Here is a 24,184-nt window from a genome sequence, read left to right as displayed (position 1 = left end):
ACTCACACAATCATCAGTCTCTCCACTGCATCCATATGTCCCTGCCACCCACTTTTCCCACTTTTTACCAGAGCGGAAAGCGGCTTCCCCAGCTTCCTCAGCTTCCTCCTGAGTACTGGCGTGCTGGGTACTGGCGCCCGCTCGGGGGTGTGATCAGGCCCCCCTTCTACCCGCAAGGAGTAGGTTCTTTTTGTATACGTATACCACCAACACTGACCTTCTTCATAAGGCAGGGCCCTCTTTTTTTCTGCCCAGTGGCCTTTCTCCCTAAAGGCGGGGCCCTCTTTTTCCCATATACTTGCCTTTCTCCTGAAGGCTTCCATTGTGGGTTTCAACTCAATTGCAGCTGCGATACAGGCAGGGCTCAAGTTCCTTCCTCCGCTTCCCAAGGTTCTCTTGCCGCTTGCTGCCGTTTGGGCGATCCCGGTGCAGGCTTTCTCCCATTCACTCGACAAAAAGGTCGGTGGCGCCAAGAAAGGGAGGCATGCGCCGAGCTCGTCTTCCCAGTGCGGCGATCAAGAGCAGGCAACTGCCACCTGTCTGGCTCAGAGCCTGCCACATCCGAGTCACGGCACCATTTATGTTGCAGAACCCAGAGTCAGAGAGACCACGGAGTGAAGGAAAAAGAGATTCTTTATTTAACGCGCGGGCTTAAGGCTGGAATCATTTCCAAAGAGCCAGAAGCCCCGAAATACATCAGCACATTGGTTTTATAGACAATGTGACACATATGAAATGGCTCCTCCTCCCCCTCCCGCGTGGGGTTGCAGTCCTCAACATTTCTTCTCTTAGCACCATTGTTTATAAAACAAGAACTGGGTTATAGGGTAGCCATGATAAGGAGAGAACGGAAGAGAACAGCAGAGAACAAGATATACAATTGTATGACCTTTGACAAGATAAGGAATTCCTGTGTCCCGTCAGCTTACAACAATATATTCAAGGGAGAAAGAGCTCAGCAAGAACATGAAGCATGAGACTGCATGAGGCTACTTAGTCTGACCCCCAATATGGCTGCTACACACTCACAACTCAAACACACCCACAACCATTCAAAATTCACATACTCCATTCATCCAATCAATCACCCACAGCTAACGTAACACAGTCACAAATAATAGTGGAACTAACAAGCCACAGGTCACATAAAGGACATCAGGCTTGCCAACCTACCAGCAAACTATTTCCCAGACATTCAGAACTACTTTGGCAGGCTCATGCGCACTCCATCTCTCATTTGGAGTGTTACAGTCACTTCTCCCCCATTTCTCACCCAGAGGGAGACCGTATACACTGTTTACACTGTATATAAGTTCAAGACTTTGTATACTGTTTACATTTTTTGTTTATTGATAAGATAGGAAGACAAAGGATAAATATATGCGAAGTAAAAAATTATTTTGCACTCATTGTTCATTTAGTTTCTGTTGCCTATTCTTCGGCTTGAATTTTTCCCTCTTTGTATATTTAAATTTTTAAAAGGAAGCTTGGCTAGTAATGAACTCTAGGTTCTATGGGACAAAATAGAACACAAACTGCAGTACTGTTGGGGGAAGAGCCTATCTTCCTCCACCCCACCCCCACAAGGGAATGAGGTGTCCAGGGTGAGTTCTAATCCTCCCAATATAGGTTCTGTGTATAAAAGTAAATTCTGCCATTTACTTCTATGGAGACAAATAAAGCGCTTGCACTTGGGGGACAAAATGTTCTTTGGAGCAAAGCCATTTCAACTACCATTAAGACTAAGTGGGCTGGTCTACACTATCAGGAGTATTGTAGAGATAGGTAGTGGCCACTGCATGTATGGGCGCAGTGAACAAAAGGGGTCCCTGCAGGTTACAGGCATTCCCTTCGCATGTACTCCACCTGCGATTATAGAATATATTTTATAGTACGTTAACAAAAATGCTGCCTGATTTTACTAGCATCCGAGGCAGTTAGCAAATTATCAGAAAAACAGCAGAAACAAGTCAAAAGTACACAGAATATACATTAATCAACAATGCAGGGAAAAAGCAGTAGTTACAAACAGTATTCAAAAATATTACACCTCAAATGACACATGCACCCACAAGAGCTCAAATACATAGGAGAGACTTTGCCTGGCATCTAAATGACAGTAGAGTAGGTGCCAGGCAGCTCTTCCTTGGGAGCAAGTTCCACAATGAGGGTGCAACTATCGAAAGGGCCCTCTTCTTCAGTACCCACCTGCCTAATTGCTGCTTTAGGTAGCTGTGGGGAGAGGGGAACAAATGATTAAGAAATAATGTTTAATTTTGTTTCTATTTCTCTGTCACTGATACCGACATCCTAGTATTGGATTATGGTTTTGTCCAAGCGGGTGTATGTTGTGACAACGCTGTTATCCTGTAAATAAAACTTTTTAAAGGTTCCATAAATGTCCATTTGCCCTTTCCAAATTCACTGTAATGACCTACTGCTTCTCTTTAGATATTCTTAAGATTTCATGGGTCACAATCCTGTGGTTATCTAAATGCAAATGAGATGGACTTTTAAAAACTGGTACTTTAAGTGGTAAGTAGTGTAATTTAATCCAGTATTGAATTCAAAAGGAATGTAAAACTTGCAAACAGAGAGTTGCATTATCAGGAAAAGGAAACTGGCAGGCAAGATAACATTTCTCATTTTACTTCCAGCACCCTAGCTCTGGAAAATAAGGCCCTTAAGAGATTAGCTTTTTTAAAAAGATTAAAAGGAAATGTTGAACTATAAATTAAGAAATATTTTATTGTCCTTTGTATCAATTACATTAATCTAAAATTCTTAAAAAACTTCCCATGTACGTGATTGTCCACAATCCTGGAAGAACATACATATCTAACCATTACAAAGCAGAAAGCATACTTTTATAAAATTAGTAAACAATACTAATCATACTTTTCCATTGTTTTAGCAGTTGCATGATAGCAAGGATTACAAAGGACAAGGTGAAAAAACCTCCCAATAATATCAGAGTAAGAAGGCATACATTTTAAGGCACTTAAGAAGAAGCAGCTTTGAACTATTCTTCAGTTTCATATCTATCAATTGATCACTCTGTGGGTCAAAATTATGCCTGATCTGAAGAGTAACAAAACTGACAAATTATTGGCACTGCAAGAATATTGCTATCAGTGAACCCAGATTTTACCAACACACATTTTGTTTATTAAATTTCTTGATAGCCCATCTGGCTGGTCACCTGGCCACTCTGGGTGATGTACAATAATACAAACAGTTTTAAAACAATAAAATTAAACATTAAAACATCATTTTCTAAAATTTCCCTAGCCCACTCCAAATGCCTGCCTGAACAAGCAAGTTTTCAACGCGTGGCAGAAGCTCATTAAAGAGGGGGCATGGTGGAGTTCCCTAGGGAGGGAGTTCCACAGAGTGGGGGCCACCACAGAGAAGGCCCTCGCCCTCATCCTCACCAGCCTAGCTGTCCTGGCTGATGGGACAGAGAGAAGGCCATCTGAGGCTGATCTTGTTGAGCGGCCTGTCTGGTGTTGCTGGAGGCACTTCTTAAGATAGGCTGGGCCGGAACCATATAGGGTTTTAAAGGTCAAAACTAACACCTTGAGGTTGGCATCTGAAACAATTCTCATCGCTTCAGATGCTATCCATCCCAAGCTTTTTATTTCTATGCATTCCCTATTACCCATGTAGATTTCAAATGTAGCTTAAAATGCCCACCCCATTCTTCCATTCTAATCTGCCCAAGAAAGACTAAGGGCTGGTGAAAATTAATGCTGACTACCTGCTAAAAAATTGAGAGCCAGTCTCAAGAAAATGAACTCCCTTACCAGAACAGTGCAGTTGAGCAGTTTGTTAGCATCAACATAAACGACTGTTAAAAGCTAATCATGGTCTCCCTAAACCAGGGTTGGGCAACATGTGGCCTGTGGACTGCATGTACTCCCTGCCCCCCATTGTCCCCCTCCCCATTTTTTTAAATTATAAAAAAATGGCATGTGTAGCAGCTACAGAGTGGTCAAATGGCCAAAGCTAGCTTGTTTCCAAGCCATATTTAGTCCTTTAGGCACTCTGTAGCCACCCTGGAGTGCCAAAACGATTAATTTTAGCTTGGAAACTAAATGTAACCATTGTAGTTCTGTAAAGGGCTATGGAATGGTTTACTGCTGAAATTTGGCAGGAAACTGGCAATCTTGGCCTTTTTTTCAGGTGCCCCATGCTAGGGTCAGGGAGGCAAAAATGGCTCCCGGACTGCCAGAAGCTGCCCACACCTGCCCTAAGTGCATGTTCTGAAGCCCACTTCAAACCATGGTTTTAGGTCCCAATTTAAGGGAAATCTGGCTAGCTTTAACTGGAGTTAACTGTGCTGATGAGCTGGTTAACAGTGGCACAAGGAGGAGGGAGAAATTAGCTCCAGGAAGGTAAAGGCTGGGGGGAGGGGGGGTGTAGAGTGTGCATTCCTGAGGATACTCCTGATTTGCCAACCATGTTTCATGGCAAACAGAGTGTTATATTTCCAGTCCTATGTCTGCACAAAAATTTGCAAGAGGAACACTGTGGTAACAAACAACTCCATACTGACATTATTTCAGGCTACCCTGTGACACCAAATTGTCCAGCCTCAACTACAGTACAAAAAGGTGTGAAATGGCAGTGCTTGATCTGTGCAAACTGACAATGCAGACATTTATGTTGAGACCACACAAGGCTGAGTAAATATTTTACAAGAATAGTTTCTAATTAAGTTTAAGCTACAATCACACACACACACACACACACACACCTTAAATGCCAGTTCTACCGAAGTGAAAACAACTTCCAAGTAAGGAAACTTCGTGATTGTTTGTGTTCAAACACACAACCAAAAGTATAGGAAATGATCTTGGGGGATGGGAGAAGAAAGTGCAGTGCTGTGCAGCATTCTTTACACCAAATCACACTTCTTTTCTTTAATGCAGATGAGCAGGGTTATCAAGTCAGTGGCTCTGTTCATTCACTTAGTGAAAGGGTCAAAAACAAAAATGTAGTAAATCAGGGGTGGGCAAACTTCAGGCTTGCAGGATCTTAGTCTTTTTAATAGAAGCGCGAGATCCACTACTCAGAGCCTAGGGCAAAAGACATATATGTAAAATCAAAGAATTCTGAGCCCAGGCTGAATGAAGCTCACAGTCCTTTCATGCAATAATTCACTCCAGATTACCCCAAACTTTCTTAATCTCAGCAGTAAAATTTAGGGTGAGGCTGAGTCATTTTGGTACTACTATTGTCAAACAATTGAGGGTCAGAAATCCTTTCTGATCTACTGCAAATCACCCAGAGATCTACCAGTAGATCCCAATCTATTCTCTGTCCACCCTTGCGGTAAATGAATGGCCCAAGTCATGGAAAAATCCTTTTGTGTGGAAGTGCCAAGCACCACAGAGTTAGTGACCTGGTTTGCACATAATGCTAACCTATGGTTTATTTAAACCTTGGGTTGTTGAATTCTAGGTTGTTGTGATGTGCAAACCCATCTATACTAACAAACCATAGTTTGTTAACTACAAACAACCCAGAAAAAGAACTCAAGGTTTGTTGTTGGGTTGTGAACTCTGGATTGTTTACGCCATGAGTTGTCGTTACGTCTGAACCCAGAACCGTGGGTTGTTCAACCATGGGTTGTTTCGTCAGGCTGCACAGGTGGCAGGCAAGAGTAGGGAAAAAAACCCCAGCTGCTCTACATGCAAATACTACAATGCCACAAAGGCATTTGGGATACAAGGAGGGAGCAGGTGACTTGGAAGGAAGGAAACAACACAGGGATTGAGAAAACAAACCACAGGTTGTTTAATCATCTGCCAGACAAACCCTGGGTAGGGCAATAAACCATGGATTAAATAAACCATGGGTTAGCGTTATATGCAAACCAGGTCTATATGTCTTTCCCATGCTAGAGTACCAAGGATGAATACTGGCCACATAATTGTATCGTCAACCCACTATCAGCTGCTTGCTCCAATATACTAAATCTCATGTTAGTATGCTGGTATCATCTGGTATATATGCATGTTATTTTTGTCTTATTGAAGTCAACAGTTACATGCTGGCAGGGCACAGGGACATTACCCATCTTGTTTTTCATTCTGAAAATTCTCATATTAAAAAGGCATGTTGTAATAAGAGTATGCTGAGTTTGATGCCCGGTCTGTGCTTGAGGTAGTTTTATTTGAATGGTTCTTTTAAAATCAATACCCTATTATTTTAAAGTAATTGCTTTAAAATGAACTAAATATTTTGTCCCCTTAACTGTTAGAGATAAAACTACCCATAACACCACAGCCATATGAATCAAAGCCTCCCCCACAACCCCCGTCTCCATTACAAATCATCTTCAGGAGGGAGTGATTTGCAATGAGGAATTGACAGGAAGGAAGGGAAGTGCTCCACCCTTCTGCTGCCAGCTGTGTTTCACCTGAAACACTCCACCTTACCTGGCAGCTACTTTTGTACCCACAGAGTTCCAGACTCATGTGTATAAGGTAAATGTAGATCCAGAATGCTGGTGGTGGGTAAAAGCATCTTGGAAAGGGAGTCTTTACAGGAACAATGACTGGCAGGAAAAGGATTAAGTACTTCCCTGATACAGTTTACCCCTCCTGAATGTATACAGGCTGTCAGGGCTTTGTTACACTTGGATGCAGTTTAACACATAGTTTCCCCATTAGCAAGTCTGCTTGTGCAAATTCTTTTTTCCAGCAATAATGACTCCGCATGACAAAACTCTTTTAAAAGTAGGTCCCCAATACACCTAGTTCAGTATTCCTGCTAAATAAAGATTACACTTATTGCTTTACTTTTAAAGGCTATTAAAAAAACCTAGATGATCAGACATTTTATTCTAATATACCATGACACAGCATGATTATTTGATATTTTATGGTAATATGACAACCTATATCCATAGCAATTTCCAATGTGTACTATCTGTATGGTTCGCTAGTGTCTGTGCAAATGTACTATTCTCTAAGCTGTAAGATACACAAAAAAACCAAAATCAACATGGATTGTGCTTTGTAGTCACACATTTCACAGCAAATGTTAGCCTCTCTAGTATTTTTATTTTAATATCTCTTAGAAAGGCACTGCTTCAGAATGTTTTAGTAAAAAAAATAAATATTTAAATTGTCAGTGTTAGTGCAACCACTTGTATTGCATTACCATGCCTAACAGGATTATAAAAATACATGGCCTTCTGGGAAAAAAACGAGAATAAATTTCTGGAAAACTCATATAGCTGCCAAATAACGTACATATTTCCTCTACAGAGAAATCTGTAACCATTAAAGATAGACATCAATGCCTGCTGGAATTCCAAAAAAAGAGGAAGAAAGGGGAGGGAGAAATACATCTCTTCTGCATATAAACAATTGTTGGAGATTTACTTGCTTCAGTTCCAAAGATTATCTTGATCAGCCAAAAAATGGGATTTCTGTATCAGCTCCTTTCTTTGAAAAACCATTTCTGGTATTCGGAATTGGAACATGGTCGCAATAAAGGTGCTGGATTGCCATTGTAGGCATTAAATTCAGCTTGTAGGCACTTTTGGGTCTGCATATGGACTAAAGTTCCATCCTGCAAAGATGATACAGAATACATTATCATATATGGCAATGACAAAATAATCATTCATAGCAGAGACAGAGTTCAATTTGAGAGTCCAGTTGTATATATGTTAAATGTATACTAAAAATCCTTTGTTTTAACTTCTTAATAGTCTAATGGAAAGATGAGACTAGTGGAAGGATAAAGAGAAGCAGAATTCCATCTAAATAATTTATTTGTTCAGATTCAGAATCTGAAGATTTGGCAACCGGAGTCAGGCTTAAGTAAGCTTCACAATCTCTACCACGGGAATGGCAGTAAAGGCATTATTAACTGGAGCTGCTGTTAAAACCCACAGAACTGTGGGATTCGGCTTTTGCTGGTCAATGGCGAAAATGTATAGGAATGAATTGGAATAGAGTTCTGGCAAAACTATTTCAACTAGCTTAGAATTCAGATATAAACCCTATGAAAGTTCTGACAAAATTATAGAGATTATCACTACATAATGGAGACAATCTATGTGGTAAGGAAGCATCAATTAAACATATAGCTATGGAACTACAAAAAATCTGGGAAAAAACCCACGTTTAATTTGAGATGAAATGTAAAATTTGAGAATGTGTCCTGTTCTTCCTCTTGTTATTATTAAGTTAATTGGTCATGCCAGATGGATTTTCATGGGCGGATGCAAGCTGCTGACAATGGGATGGATCCACATAAACAGTGTACAGATGAGAAAGTGTGTACCCATTTGCATCATAAAACTGGAGGATACCTTGTCATCCACACAGGGCAGCACCAACTGGGGCTGTGCTGACCAAGTGGTGTTTTGTCATGATCTACATGGCTAGGTCCAGGAAATCCACTCAACACCCTGTTGCAATTATGTATCCATGTTTGTGGAGTACAGGGGGACTATGGGTAGGACCCAACTGTGCCCCAGTACCAGTGCTAATGCTGTTGCGCTGGCGTAAACCAACGCTTGCGCAACACAGCTAGCGTTTACTAGGTGTATTCAAGAAAGTGAAAAATTGCCACTTTTCCCAATTGCCCTGCCAAGTGGTAGTCACACTGTGCAAGCATCTGTGTACACCAGCACAATGTCATTAGTTCTTGCTCTGGAGCACAGTTTAATCCTATAGCTTCTAGTGCTCTAGCTCTGATGACATACTGAAGCAGCCTTCTTGTTAAACAGAGACGAAAACAAGGTGGGAAAAGCAGATTGGAGGGTGCTTGGCGCTGAATGATCCATGCTGAGAAGCAGTGAGCTCAAGTGGCACTGCCATCCTGACATTCTAGAGAGCAATTTCATTTGAAGCCCTTCTTAGGGACTGAGCTGCTACTGCAAACACACTGCAATTAAGTCTCTTTGTTCACATTGTACAGCAACTGTTAGCCTCCTTACCTCTCTAAAGACAAATTTCTGATTTTCAGGAATGTTCTGGATATTGTCTTGACACAAGTACATTGTCAAATAATCAGTTCCTGGATCAACAGCTGCACAGACTTCAGGATGCCGTGTATTATAACGTATTTCATTGTGGGAGGTGTATTCAAAGAACTGTAAACCCAAAAAAACACAAATCTCTTCTAAAGTTCAACTATGAATGTGCAACATTCAGACCAAGAGCATTTTAAGAGCATAAAGCATAAATGTAAAAAACAAGTCTTAAGCAAGTTTTTAGTCCTTCAGATGAGGAATTAAATTGATAGATAACCAGCAGAACTGTGAAGTGAAGTTCTGCGAAGAGTTCACATTTCATCAGAACTTACTGGACTGTTACCCTGTTACAGCTTGTTTGTGGTAATTAATTTCCCAGGCACTAAATGCTGCCAAAGTAGTAACATGCAGATAACAAATGTAAAGAAGCAAACACACATAAAATAGCTCATTTACAGGAAAAAGAAAATGACAGGGAACTGGGTGGAAGGAGGACTGATCAAAGCTCTACTGAAGTGCAAGTGGCTAGTGGTAATTGGGAGGCTTGCATAGCAATCCTATCCCACTGTGTTCAAAACAGGCAGGGAACAAGGGTTCCTCTACACCAGGCTTTTATCCTGCACCTTTACTGGGGCATCTGCTTGCAGATTCTGTGCAGGATTAAGTTTGGTTCCTTTACAGATGCTTCCCCCCCCCCAGTGATTTCCTTTCTCTGCAAGTTCTATATTTCATTATACAACCACTAGATGGCACTGTGGTATAGCCATGGTATAGTGGAAATACATGGAGCTGCTGGAGCACTTCATAGCACCATTCTGGGGAAATACTGCATTTTCCCCATTAAGAAAAAAGCCACAATAATGGTTAGAAAGCACAGGAGAGGCCCTGGAGTTTGACAAAGTAATGTAAAGGGCCTGTAAACTACCACGAGTGACTGATTACGAGTGCACAAAAAAAGCCTCATGTAAAGAAGTCTAAATGACAAAACAATAATACTTTTACTCACCAAATGCTCAAGGGAATAAAACAATTTTCACATGGCATCTAAGGAGGATAGGTGGATGATATTCCATAATTCAGAGGCAAGAAGGAGAAGGGAGTGGGGATTGGTCAGGAGAGTTATGAGATAGAAGACCCATGAATTTAGCTCACAGAGTAATTAGCAGTGGAAGGCAGCCCCAAAGACAAAAGGCGAGGAACGTGATACATGCCAACACTCTCCCAAGTGCTTTGACCCTCAATGAGGGTGAAAATGAGATCTTACCTGATTTTGTCCCATGCCATGACATGGATATAATATGACTCTGTGTCCTGTTATTTCATGGTCACTGAGAGGATTATAATCAAAGCAATAATTTGCCATCCCTCTATTCTTCAGCTGAAAGACAGCAGAAGGCCATTAAAAGATACCAGCCCACAGTCCAAACACCCCATCAGTCACTGCACTTAAAAAAAAAAATTGATTTAGTAGCTTATAATTCAGTATCTCAATAGATGCAGCAATAGGAACACTTAAACAAGGCACCATCACTTTGGCGCAGCAGAACTGAACATACAGAATATTGTTATATTTCTCCCCAGGTTTTTTTAATAGACTGAGTTGGCAACAGCCTATTACGTGGCCCTACATTCACACAATGGAAATTAGATGAGGCTCTCCTTAAGGGTGGAAGATCTGTTTAAAACAGGCTGACTATTCCTTGTGCCAGGAAGGCTTCCTAAGCGTGCGCTATAATTGGACTTCAATTGTCACATACAAGCTGCTGTGGAACACCAATGGTCAAAATACCTTTAGCTGGTATATGGACCACTTTTATGATACAATAATTTTGTATTCAGTGCTTTAAGAAGATTTAAATAGCTCAAGAAAATGTTTGTCCTGCAATTTTTACTGTTTTTTGAAGCAGACAATTATTATAGTATGAATTACTATTTATAATGTAATTATTATGGTATGCTTTACTATTGATGCTAGCTCAAAGCTTCCTTGGGCAAGGATATAGTATGATTATGTCCTGTTATGTCATGTTAATTGGGAGGACATCCGGGAGTTGTGTACTACTTTGCTGGGAAGCACTATGTGTTGCAAACACTACTTCCCACTGAAAGCTATTGTAGTATGATCTGATCCTTTTTTCATTTGTATTGAACTCAAAATGTCAGGCCCCAGAGCTACACAAAAGCAAGAATAATTTCCCCCTCAAGGAAATTCACTGTAGCATCACAAGCACAGAATTTCACAAAGCAAGGATCTGCCAAGAACTGATAAAACTAGTAGAAAGGAGGAAAGATAATGTAGGGCAAGCATGGCAGGGCAAGATGCTTTCCACTGGAGGAAAGGCAGCCCTAACAAAACTGGATAGCGATTCTCTTGCCAAACAGCAACAGGAAAGCTACTAGAGAAGCATTTGTTAGCCAGCTATTTGGTATACTCCTAAATTAGATTTATACAGTACTTAGGGGGAATTTTCAGGTACTCTTCACACACTGTGGTCTGTGCTTTTTCCCTATGCATGCACCACACATATAGGCACAGATGTGAAGGGATAATTCCCAGGAAAAAGCATCCCTCCTTTCCTGTGGCAAATAATCCTTATGCATGAACCAAAAATGATGTGAAACAGTCCTCCATAAGTGAGACTATATTTATAGAGAGAGGAGGATTACCTTGCACAAGCAGAACCACAGGCTTCAGCATACAGCAAAGTACAGTTGCTGGGAGGTAACAATATTTGTGGGAAGCATCTGGCCGATCACTGTTCACTGTTTGCAGTATCACTACTGCAATAGTACCCACTATATCCCACTAGTTCTCTCCATTCCACCAAGTTTCCACTATATCTATGTTCTCCTTTAAAATCAAGCACTCCAACTCTCCCATCTCCCATCTTGGCGGCTTCTAACATTAGCATAGGAACACCTATACATAGTGCCCCTCTCCAAATGTCTCTGATGTGTCCATTATCCCCTAGGGCAGATTCATTTCAAACTGGGAGCCCCTCAGCTCCTGCATGCTTTCCCTCCAGGATTCAGTTCAAAAGCAGCTTGGCCACCTTTTTGGTTCCATTCTGGTTCAAATGGAGCCCATCCCTTCTGTACAGGCAAAGATCAAATAAGACAACTTTTATTGAGAATAGCCAATAACCTCACCGCATCTCAGGCAGGTACAGACATTCAGGGTTTGGACCTTCTCTGCCCAATCTGGGGATAAAGGTAAGTGGAAAGCATAGCTGGCCAACCCAAAGATAAGCTGGAAGAGACAGCTGAGAAGGAACTTCAAACTATCTCATGCTCATGTTTCTCCACTTGTTTCTCCAAAACAGAACTCCACTTGTGGGAGAATACTGCAGCAAAATAGGAGTTGAGTAATTCCGCCTTCTCTCTGTCATCTGTTAACAATTCACCATCTTCCTTATGCAGCGAACCTACCTTTTCCTTAATCATCTTCTTGCTCCTAATATAGCCAAAAAAGCCCTTTTTGTTGTTTTTAGCATCCCTCACAAGCTACAGCTCATTCTGGGCCTTTGCCTTCCTGACCACATCCTTGCAGGTTTGGGCAAATCTCCTTGGTAATAGATCCCTCCTTCTATCTCCTATACATCGCCCTTTTGAGCCTCAGCTCATCAGAGAGCTCCCTGTGAAGCTACACAGGCTTCTTTAAATGTCCCCCATTTTTCCTTCTCATGGGAATGGTTTGTGATTGTGCTTTCTGTATTTAAGTTTTCAAGATCTCTCATCCCTCTTGAACTCTTTTTTCCTTCAGGATTTCTAGCCATGGGATCCCAACCAACTTTTCCTTGAGCTTTTTGAAATTGGCTTTGCTGAAGTCCAAGGTATGTGTCTGACTAAGCTCAGTTTTTACAGCCCTCTCCAAGATAACATGGTCACTTTCCTAAGATTCCTGCCACTTTCACTTCATCTAGCATTTCTTCCCTGTGGGTCAGGATTAAGTCCAGGACAGCAGATCCCTTTTTTCCTTCTTCCACTTTCTCAGAGATGAAGTTGTCAGCAGGACAAGTAAAAAACTTATTGATGTTCCATTTTTTGCAGAGTTAGACTTCCAGCAGATGTTAGGATAGTTGAAATCTCCCATTACTACTATTGCTTGCTTCTGTAAAAGTTTTGCCATCTGTTCCAGGAAAGCACCATCCATGTCTTCTGGCTGGCTGGGCGGTTTGTAGTAAACTGCCACAAGAATATCACTCATGTTTCTCTCTCCTTCTGTCTTTACCCAAATGCTTTCAACAGGGCTTCTATTCTCAGAATCATGAATTTCTACACAGGTGTATACATTCCTTACAGATAACACTACTCCCCCTCCCTTCCTGTTGGGTCTATTCCTTTTAAACAAGGTATACCCTTTAATGGCTATATTCCAATCACAAGCCTCATCCAACTTAATCTCAGTGATACCTATCAGATTGTACTTACCATCATATATTAGGATTTCAAATTCATCCTGTTTGTTTCCCATGCTCATGTGTGTTAGTATATAGACATCTGAAGTCATGGGTATTCCATCTTCCTGGTTTTCCTGCTGATTTTCCTGCAAATTACTGGAATCCACCTACTACTGTCTTGTCTCCTCCTTTGTCCTTTGCATTCTTCTCTGTGATATTTGCTTCAGTAGTTAGCTCTGGGGTTTTGCCACCTGCCATTCCCTGGAGTTGTTTAAAGCCCTCTTGATCAAAGTTGCGAGGCTTCTGCCAAAAAATTATTCCCAGTCCCTGTGAAGTGCACCCCATCATCCTCAAGGGGTCCTTCAAAGGCCATGGTCCATGAAACCAAACCTTTCCCGATGACACCATTTGTTAGTCAGCTGTTTACTTTCAGTATCCTTCTTTCCCTGCCAATGGCCTGACCTTCGACAGGAGGGACTGATGAAAACAGCACTTGTGCCCCCAGATCCTTCAATTTCCTACCCAGAGCCTCATAGTTTTTAGAGATCCATTTAACATTTCTTATGGCTGTATCATTTGTCCCCACATAGATCAGCAGGAGAAGACAATAGTCAGTTGGTTCAATGTGTCTTAGTAGCCTCTCCGTCACATCTTGAAAACATGCTCCTGGAAGACCCTCCCAAGATGACATGTCCATTGTGCACACAGCTGACTCTGTCCCTCTCCGTAGGGAGTCTCCAGCCACTATCACATGTCTGCTTCTCCTCAGGTTGGTGGTTAAATTCCTCCTATCCATGTGGGCCTGAGTACCTGCCTCAGTGTTCTGTGGAGTGCAGGGTGGTATCCAATCTTTGATGCATCACCACAAAATCCTTGATAGTGGGTGCTGGACCAACTTTGGCACAGTTCCTGGACTAAGGCACAAGAATGACTTTGTCCTACTTCTTCCCTTTCAAGTATTCCTCACTCTGGGCTGCCTTTCACTCTCCCCTCCTCCTCTCACTGCTATGTCCCTGTTTCTCCTCTTCCTTCCACACCCCTCCTTGAGGGTCTGGTGGCATTTTCAACAGCCTCCTCAGCCTTGGCTGTGCCACCCCCTCTTCCTCTGCAGGCTGGTGAACAGACAGTGCCTAGGAGTGATATCATTCCTGGGTCCTGCTCTTCGCAGCTGGCCCAGACCAGCCTTTTTACTGACCAGGATGGCAGTGGATGGGGCAGTGACCCATGGTGGTCTTCCACAGTAGAGCAACAAGCTTCTGCATGTTGCTTCTCGCATGGTGGACAACCATTCACAGTTATGCCATCCCAGGCAACTACCCAATCTGCCTGAACGGCTGAACCATCTGTGGGAAAATCAAAAGGTTGAAAAATTCAGGAACCATGGGAGGCCAAACTCCATGATGATGGATGTCCTTATTCCTCCCCAAGTCACAAACCTGGCCAACCACAAGTTTACTATACACAAGTTTACTTTAGCTGAGCTAACCAACATTTTAATTCCCTTATCTACCCAACTGCACCATTTGTAACATTCAGTTCTATTTGCTAAATTAACTTAGAGCTGATTTCTGCTTTGCCTATCCATCCTGAAAGAGAGAGGGGGCCTGGCACTTGTTGAAACCACCTTCTAAAGAAGCATTTAGCTTACCATCCCAAAAAAGCCAGGCCTATCCTCTGGCACATGGAGTTCTGGGTAAATATTCTCCAAGTACCATTTGAAGTCCTTGCATTTCAGTTTCTCTCGAAGCAGTCTTCTTTCTGTCACATCTCCATAAGGCTCCTAAAAATACAACCCAGAGTAAAACTTCAACAGAAGGGAAGCTACAGCATAAACCTTCCAGAGAGAAAAATGGGATCCTAATAAAGTAAAATTTGCATGAAGTATGTCAGGTTTGCATGATTTGTGCCCTACCAAGCTGGACACAGCCCACCAATCATATATTTAGGTAGATTTCCCACGTTTTGAGGCTATTTGATGGGAATTTGTTTGCTTAAGTGTTTTTGTATGTGTTGCATTCCCCCCCCCCCATCACATTGGTTGGCAATAATTGTAATTCTGCATCAAATTGTTTCCTTTCATATATACAGCAGGCATGGGAAACCTCCAGCCCATAGGCCTGATAGGAACCATGAGGAGTCGCTATCCACCTGATCAGTTCCTCCTCCTGTCTCCACCACCTCTTCCCTAGTCCCACCCCCTTCTGCCCTCCCCCAAAACCAAAATCACTCTTCAGAGATAGAAGATAACAGATCCCCCTTGCTTTCAGCCCCACTCCACTGCATTTAGGCTTGAAAAAAGTATCCACTGGCATCAATGGAGACCTTCTTAAAGCCTACATGCAGCAGGGGCGGGGGGATTTTGTGGGGGAGTGTTGCTGCTGTGTCCTACACTGTGACCCCCCTCAAAAAATTATCACTCCCCCACTGCAATCAGGCTTTGCTTGCCTGGAAACAATTAAGCTTTGAGCCAAAAAAGGTTCCCCATCCCTGATATACAGCATATTCTTTTTTTCAAATTGGCAAAACAATAACGTTTCAATTCCTTGGGAATTTTACCAATTTTGTGGGATGGATTAACAACCCCTCTCATCAGTGATGATCAGTGTACTAAAAAAAAAAAAAAAAAATCTGCACCAAGGCAATCCAAATTCTGTGCCTAGAATAGTTGAGTACTGTGTCTTCTATAAGTTGTGGAAAGTATGAAAATTTGCATATTCTCTCTTATTTTGCAAAATTACTCCGCCAATGTGTGCCATTTTACATAATTCATTCTGATTTTGCTAGTCATGGTGAGTGGTAAAAGGCACTGAAACTTCAATCCTGAAAAGCTTGTTCAGCCATCCCTCTCATTTCCAGATTTTCAGCAGACTTTGCTCTCATACATTCAAGCAAAGCTTTACAACTTTCAGTGATAGAAATTTGCTGTTGTTGTTTTTTGAAAATGAAATCTAAGGTTATCAGGAAGCAGATTTTCTGTAGTCCTGTAAAAGTGCATCACACACACAGTCCTGTCTGTAATGTTGTCCTGTTATCCCTTGTTAGCCTTACCTTTCCCTTGTCCCCCCCCCCCCCCAGAGTAAAATGTAGGTTGTAAGCTCCTCAGGGAAGGGATCTGTCTTTTTTTGCTTGCACAATTAATAGTAAGCTTACCATGCGTGCATGTGGATTTCTGTGGTAATAAAGCTCTTTGTATGAATCCATCCACACTTCTGCCGCACGGACAGAGTTAGCCAAAGCCTTTGCCCGTGAATAGGGAGCTTGCTTTGGGAAAATGTGTCCTACATGAGAACAAGGATGGATCTCAAGACTTCCTCCACACTGCCAGATCTAATTAAAACAAAACCAAAAACCAAACAGTATCTGTTACATATATGCAAACCTACACCCTGTCCTGTGAATTTGCTTACGCTGCAGTGGTTCAAGATACTATTCAGACCTGATATTTGGGAAGTTGAGCACACACACCCTGGACCTGCCCTACTTCCCCCCAAAATCTCTTTCCATTTCCCAGTTACCCATTTTGGCTGGCATTGCTTTGTAGCAGAATCTACAGTTTTTTTTAAAAAACTCCATGCATGTTTCAAAATCTATTCTATATATACACAGTATTTCTGTGATTTTCTAGAAATCAGCATCATATTTGATCTTTCAAGCCATTTGTGCACACAGTCAAATACTGTACTGGTATCTTATGTCACCAGTCTGCCACAGTCTTCCTCAAGCTGGTGTTCTCCATATATTTTGGGCTTCAACTCCCATCAGCTGCAGGCAATATGGCCAATGATCAGGAATGCTCAGAGTTGTAGTTCAAAACATCTGGAGAGCACAAGGTTGGGGAAGTCTGGACTAGCATGATTATTACTGGTAGTATACTACACTGATATTTCGTACACTTTGATCTCTTCCTTATTAATTCTGAACATGCCAGCTTTTAAATGTTCTCCTCTTAAAACTAAGTTTCCTATCTGTTTCCAGACATGTATGAATTATGCCCCAACTAAAGGAAAGGACAGGGCAAATGGGCATTTCCGCCTTTACAAAGAATGCAATTATTCATGTATTCATTTATTGTATTATTACATTATTATATTTCTATACCGCCCCGTAGCCTCTCTGGGAGGTTCACAAAAATTTGTCAGTCAGTTTAGAGGCATGTATTTTGTATACAAGTCAGCAGGTGGCTGTGGAGGACACTTCAGTTAAGAGGACAGAAGAAGCTGCCAGGGCATTTCACACCATTAAATAATTATTGGCTCATTTGTGCATTAGATGTCTTCAGTTAAATATTATCAAACACATGAAATTAAAGTTGTGATATTAAATTGAATAATCACAGTATGTATTAGTTTTCTTTGAAATAAGTAGAGATATACATTCATCTTCTTAAAGCACTCCATATTGCAAGCTCAGTAAGACCGAAGGACTAAGCTGGCATTTGCCCGCACACTAAAACTGTACAGAGGAGTGGAGGTGCACAGGCAAGCCCTGTGCCCAATGTTCCCTGGCATGTGGGCTCCTGAAAGATCTTTCTGTGTTAAGCAGGAAGGTCTACAAAGTGTCTCTACCTGCATCCAGCTGAACGTGATTAGAAGCCTCTGGGCAACTGGGAACCTTGCCTAATCAGGAAATACTTCTGTATTGCCAGGGGCCACTGTGTTCTCCCAACAGTAGTCTGATGGATAGAACTGTATTTTGCCATTCAACCTAAACCATTCGTATATAGCAAAGCTTGATAATAAAATGTGGCACTACCTAGAAGAAGTGCAGTATGGATCACATGTACTTAAGGCAGGATATCACATTGCACACAAACCCCAAGGACCCCAGTCCAGCAAAAGTTTGCATTTTCCTTATGAGGCAAACTGTGGGCAATATTTTTAGATTAATTAAAATTTGGTAGGACTGTCAGGAGCCAGATAAAATTGCTTCACTGGGCACATTTATTTATTTATTTCATTTCTATACCGCCCAATAGCCGAAGCTCACATCAGGCTTGCAGATCACCAGTCAATATATTAGACTATTAAAATGTGATGTTATGACTGCTAAGATCTTGATAGAAGAGGAAATTATGTAAATTTGTTATTAGTATTGTACGCCACCTAGAGTGGTTGGGTAGCTGGCCAGATGTGCAGCTAATAAATCAAATCAATCAATCAATAAAAGCTGAAGTGACTGAACCAAATTTTGTATTCATCATAATCTTCGCAAGGAACTGTTTTATTAACAGCTTAGGCTACCTCAGGTCTTATATATTTCCTTTGCAAGACATTTCCTCATGCATGAGACATACTGAACCAAATGAGGAAGGAGGCTTGTTTTTAGGCAACACTTCCAATAATATACTTACCCGGAATGAAAATTCAAGGTTTTCCCCTCCCCAGACTTCCATTCCTGTGTCATAAGAACCAAGATAGCTAAAGTAATTCTTGCTGATAGCAAAGAGTCCACCAGCCATAGTTGGAGACCTATCAGAAGGAAAGAAGGTGAAGCTATTAGAGAAAAGGCTTCCTTCAGAAACTAGAAGTCTTTCTCAAATGAGAACTAAAAGAACACAAACTTGCACAAAGGAAATGCAAGCAGACAAGGGGTGCAAAAAAGGATTTTGAGGAGCATATTGCTAATAACATCAAAACTAACAATAAGAATTATTCATATATATCAGAAGAAGGAAACTGGCTAGGGAGGCATGGACTGTTAGATAACAAAGGAGCTAAAAGGAGGATAAGGAGATTGTAGAGAAGCTAAAATGAATGCTTTGAATCTGTCCACTGAAGAAAATGGAGAACAGTTATCCGTGCCTGAACCAAAATATTCAGGAAGGGCAGCAAATAGTAACAAGAGAATGTAAGTAAGGGGAGACATGACAAGAGATGTAGAAAATTATGCATGGTGTGCAGAAAGTGGATAACCTCTCTCATAATTCAACATGGGTCATCTAAAGCTAAATGCTGGGAGATTCAGGATAGATAAAAGGACGTATTTCTTCACACAGTGCATAATTAAACTATGAAATTTGCTATCACAAGAAGTAGTGGCGGCCACCAACTTGGATGGCTCTAAAACAGATTCACAGATTAGACAGATTCACAGATTAGACAGATTCACAGAAGATATAGCTATCAACAGTTACTAGTCATAATAGCCATGTATTATCTCCAGTGTCAGAGGCAGTATACCTCTGAGTATGATTTGCAGGGAAACATGAGCAGGAGGGTTCTATTGTGCTCATGTCCTGCTTGTGGGCTTTCCATAGACACCTGGTTAGCCACTGTGGGAACAGAACAAAGATGGAACTTTGGTCTGATCAAGCACAACTGTTCTTATGTTCTTAAAGTAACCCTAGCATTAGCTAACACACCATTTCTCTTTAAGTATCATTCTGTGGCTCCACATCTCACTGCCATAATATTAAGGGTACATATTTTTTTAATCTCTATGGACCAGAATGAAACATCTTAATAATCACTCTTAGCTTATCTAGAAAGCAGGGAGGAGGACATTGATATCCTACAGGCAAGCTTTGGTCAAAAATGGTTATTATACCCTGCCTCCATTCATGCAGTTGGCTAACAGACCAATCCTGCTATTTGCACCAGAAAGCTCCAAAGGAACCTCCAAAACAACTAAAGGAGAATGGTATTTTTTTCCACCTTAAACTGTTGCCCTCCCAATAATGTCTATAGGAGGGAAATGAACTATGCCAGCTCCAAGTCTGGTATAGTTATTCCACCATTCTAGGGGTGCATGTCCAAAGAATTCTCCCCAATCTACTCCTTTTTTGTCTCTACTGATGTTGGAGCTCCATCACTAGAGAGGTAAGGGCTGTTTCTGCGGGGGTGGGAGGAATCATCAAAGGTTGGATCTCCCCCTCTGAGGACAGAATCCTATGGCCCCAGGATGCCCTCCAAGAGATCATAGGATTGCAGCCTGTTACCCATGATTAAACCCTTTTAGCTCTGTGATTATTACTGAGCTAATAATTCCACATAATTTAATACTTTAAAAGGATAACAGTTGGAGGCAAAGTACAGAGCAAAAATATAAAGAGTTGCTTCTTAAATATATATGATGAATATACTTAAATTCTAATTATCCTCCACACAAACTAGGAAGATTAAACGGGGCAGATTCACAGGGAAGTACTGCGGCCAGAAGAGATGCTAGTTTGTTTGTTTTTAAAGCTCCAGCTAGAAACACAAGCCATCAAACCCATGGAAAGAAAAAGGTGAAAATACCAGAAAATCAAAACAGATACACCTTTAAAATAATCTGGAAGATAGAAAGAAAAGAACATTCATGTAATGGTTTGGGTATTATACTCTGCCTCCATGCATGCAGCTGACTAACAGATTATACTGATATAGCAATATAAAGAAGGACAGGAAGGCCTGGCGTGCTATGGTCCATGAGGTCATGGAGTCGGACACGATTGAACGACTGAACAACAACAAGCAATATAAAGAAGGCCAGATTATATTGATATAGCACATTAATTCATTACATTTTTATGCTGCCCTTCCTCCAAAGAATCTAGGATAGTTCGCATGGGTGTGTCATTCCCCGCACTCACCCCATTTTATCTCCCATAATAATTGTTATCATTTTATGTTTTGGACTTGTAAGGGTGCAATCCTATGCAGGTTTAGACAGAAAGAAGTCCTACAACTCCCAGCATTCCCCAGCGCTGGCTGGGGGAATGCTGGGAGTTGTAGGACTTTTTTCTGTTTAAACCTGCATAGGATAGTGCCCTAAGCCACCTTTTATTTTATGGAAAGGCAGGATATACATATTGATAAAACAAGAACAGCAGCAACTAATAAATCTTCATAACAACCCTGTGAGGTAAGTTAAGGTGAAGGAATATGAATTGCTCAAGGTGAATTCCATGTCTGTGTGTTGATTTGAACCCGGGTCTGCCCACAACACCACACTAGCTTCCAGAACATGACTAAAGCAGAAAAGAGAAGACACAAAATAAATTGCAGCTGGACAAAGGGCTTTCTGTTGAACATGTCAGAAGGAAATGGAAAACAAAGAACACTGGTTATGTTCCTCCACACAAAGGGAGACACTGAGAGGATAAAGAGGCAGCTGAACTAATCAAACCCGATTTGTTTTGGCCTTTACTAAAAATGAAAGCAGCTCTGGGCACATCAGTACAAGAGGGATCTTGAAAAGTGCAAGGTTTCAGAGTGTGACACATCATATGAGGAAAGCTGAAGGAATGGGTATGCTCAGCCTAGGAAAAAGGAGATTTGAAGAAAGGAAAGGAGAATAGGCTGATGGTTTCAAATGTTTTTTAAAGGATCTCAGAAGGAACAGAAGGAATAACTGCTTACTCTACCCACTAAGGCAGGGATGGGGAAGCTCCAGCCCATGAGCCCAATCTTGCCTGCAGAGGTTGCCCATGTGGCCTGCACCCACCTTCCTGCTCCATCCCCAAACCCCCACCATCTGGAGGATAGCAGGGAGAGGAATCCCTGTTGTTATCTCCTATCAAATGATCTGAGATAACACCTAGGATTCCCCTGTGCACCACTCTCCCTCCCACCTGATAACAGAGGGATTCCCCTCAGTGTGTCAGTTGTCCTCCCAAGTGTCCTCACCCTGCATCCTGCCCACTGAGAGAAGGTGGAAGCAGGCAAAGTCATTCCAGCTAAGGTGCAAGGTGGAAGATTGCTGGGTTGGGGGGCGGGGGGGGGAGCTTCACTGAGCAGAGCTATGACAGGCTCTGGGTGGATGAGCACTCCTCCACCTGGCACCTTGGTGGGGGCCAGCTGTGCTGTGTGCAGGCTTTCCCCAGCAAGGGAAAGCTCATGTGCAGAAAAGCCGGGTCCCAACCAAAGTGACAACTGGAAGAGCACTTCATCCCGGCTGGAGGGAGCAGCCCAGCCCACTGATATCAGACAGCCCATGGAAGGACTGGTAGTAGGTTATTTGGCCCCCACCTTAAAACAGTTCACTTGGAGAGTCCAAGTGAACGGTGCCTCAAGAAGCTCAAGCAGTAATAAGTCCAAACAGAGAGGATTTTGGCCAGTGAAGATAAGAATGCTCCTAGCAAAGGCTCCCAGCCTGGGCAACTGCTTAAAAGCGAAAGTGTGGCTGAGATAGCCCTTCTCCTAAATAACTGACAAGAGATTTTAGCCCATCAACGAGGTTCCTGCCCAAACAGGGCATCTCCATTCTGCCCTCCTGAGTTGACACTTCAACGTGGGTGACACTTCCAAAAACCCCTCACCTTTCCTATTAGGTCTTCACAGAGAAGCTGCCAGCTTCCTTCCCTGTCAAGGCCAAAGCTAGCAGCTGGATGGGAGTAAATTAACTCAGAGCCTGCTTTCCCCTGAGAACACTGACAGAGATAAGCTCACACTGATTCTGACATTTCACAGGCTGAATAGGCTCAAACCCTTCTGGATCACTTCTGATCAGATTCTGGCTATAAACTATAAGGCCCACTGCAGCACTGGAGCTGGGCCACAACATTCTGAGCCTCCCTCAGAAGAGGCACCTGGAGGAGGGCCTTGGATGATGAGCATAGTAAATGGGTAGGTTCATGCCAGGAGAGGTCCTCCGTTAAGTATTGCGATCCTGAGCCATGTAAGGCTTTCTAAGTCAAAACCAGCACCTTGAATCGAGCCCAGGCCGCTAGTGCAAGCAGACCAGAATCGGTGTTCGGATCTTGTCCCTGTTAACAATCTGGGCCACTGCATTTTGCATGAGCTGCAGCTTCTGAACCATCTTCAAAGGCAGCCCACAGCGCACTGCAGTAATCTTACTTGGAGGTTACAAGAGCTTAGATGACTGAAGCCAAGTTATCCCTGTCCAGATAGGGGTGTAGCTGGGCCACCAACAGAAGTTGGCACTCTGTGCCACTGAGACCACATGAGCCTCAAGAGACAAAGATGGCTCCAGGAGATCCCCGACCCCAAGCTATGAATTTGCTTCTTCAGGGGGAGTCCAACCCCATCCAGAACAGGTTGAGCACTCTCCATCCGGTCAGAAGAACCACCCACTAACAGCATCTTGTGTCTTGTCTGGACTGAGTTTCAATTTATTAGTCCTCATCCATACATTGTCGCAGCCAGCCACCAATCTAGCACATCCACAGCCTCATCTGATGAAGATGAAAAGAAATACAGCTGTGTGTCATCAGCATATTGATAACGTACTCCAAAACTCAGGTTGACCGCACTCAACAGTTTCATGTAGATGTTGAATAGCATGAGGGACAAAACTGACCCCTGCAGAATCCCATACTGCAGAATCCATGGGGCTGAGCAATATTCCCCAAGCACCACCTTCTGGAGCCAATCATCCAAATAAGAGTAAATCCACTGCAATGAAGTACCTCCCAACTCAGACAATCATCCCAGGACACCATGGTCGATGGTACTGAAAGCCACCAAGAGGTCAAGGAAAATCAACAAGGTCACATTCCCCATGTCTCTCTCCTGACAATAGGTCATCATACAGGGCAATCAAGGTTATTTCCCTGCCAAAACCCGGCCTGATCCCTGACTAAAATGGATCCAGATAATGTCTCATCCAAGAGCATCTGGAGCTGGTTGGCAATGATTCATTCAAGGACCTTGCCTAGGAAAGGAACATTTGCCACTGGCCTAAACTTATTAAGATTCCCGGGTCCAGGGAGAGTTTCTTCAGGAGTGGTATTACCACCACCTCTTTCAGGCAGCCTGAGGCCACTCCCTCTCATGAAGAGGTGTTAATCGCCTCCCTGGCCCAGGTGGCTGTTCCCTCCCTGCCAGTTTTTATAAATCAA

General features: G+C 42.4%; 1 protein-coding gene across 1 annotated transcript in view; it reads right to left on the bottom strand.

The window, feature by feature from the left end:
- Positions 1 to 2,730: 2,730 nt before the first annotated feature.
- Positions 2,731 to 24,184, bottom strand: part of GALNT12 (polypeptide N-acetylgalactosaminyltransferase 12) — a 52,314-nt gene continuing 30,860 nt past the window's right edge. Inside the window, exons 5-10 of the mRNA XM_084850623.1 lie at positions 18,752 to 18,869; positions 16,552 to 16,728; positions 15,050 to 15,181; positions 10,266 to 10,379; positions 8,966 to 9,121; positions 2,731 to 7,587 (exon numbers count right to left, since the gene is read on the bottom strand). Coding sequence (XP_084706749.1) covers positions 7,450 to 7,587; positions 8,966 to 9,121; positions 10,266 to 10,379; positions 15,050 to 15,181; positions 16,552 to 16,728; positions 18,752 to 18,869 — 835 coding nt within the window. The 3' untranslated portion in view covers positions 2,731 to 7,449. The remainder of the gene's footprint in view (positions 7,588 to 8,965; positions 9,122 to 10,265; positions 10,380 to 15,049; positions 15,182 to 16,551; positions 16,729 to 18,751; positions 18,870 to 24,184) is intronic.

This window comes from Heloderma suspectum, chromosome 4 (assembly GCF_057233095.1).
Source record: "Heloderma suspectum isolate Gila_16-S chromosome 4, 16-S_ref, whole genome shotgun sequence".
Taxonomy (NCBI): domain Eukaryota; kingdom Metazoa; phylum Chordata; class Lepidosauria; order Squamata; family Helodermatidae; genus Heloderma; species Heloderma suspectum.
This window is presented reverse-complemented; position numbering and strand designations above follow the sequence as displayed.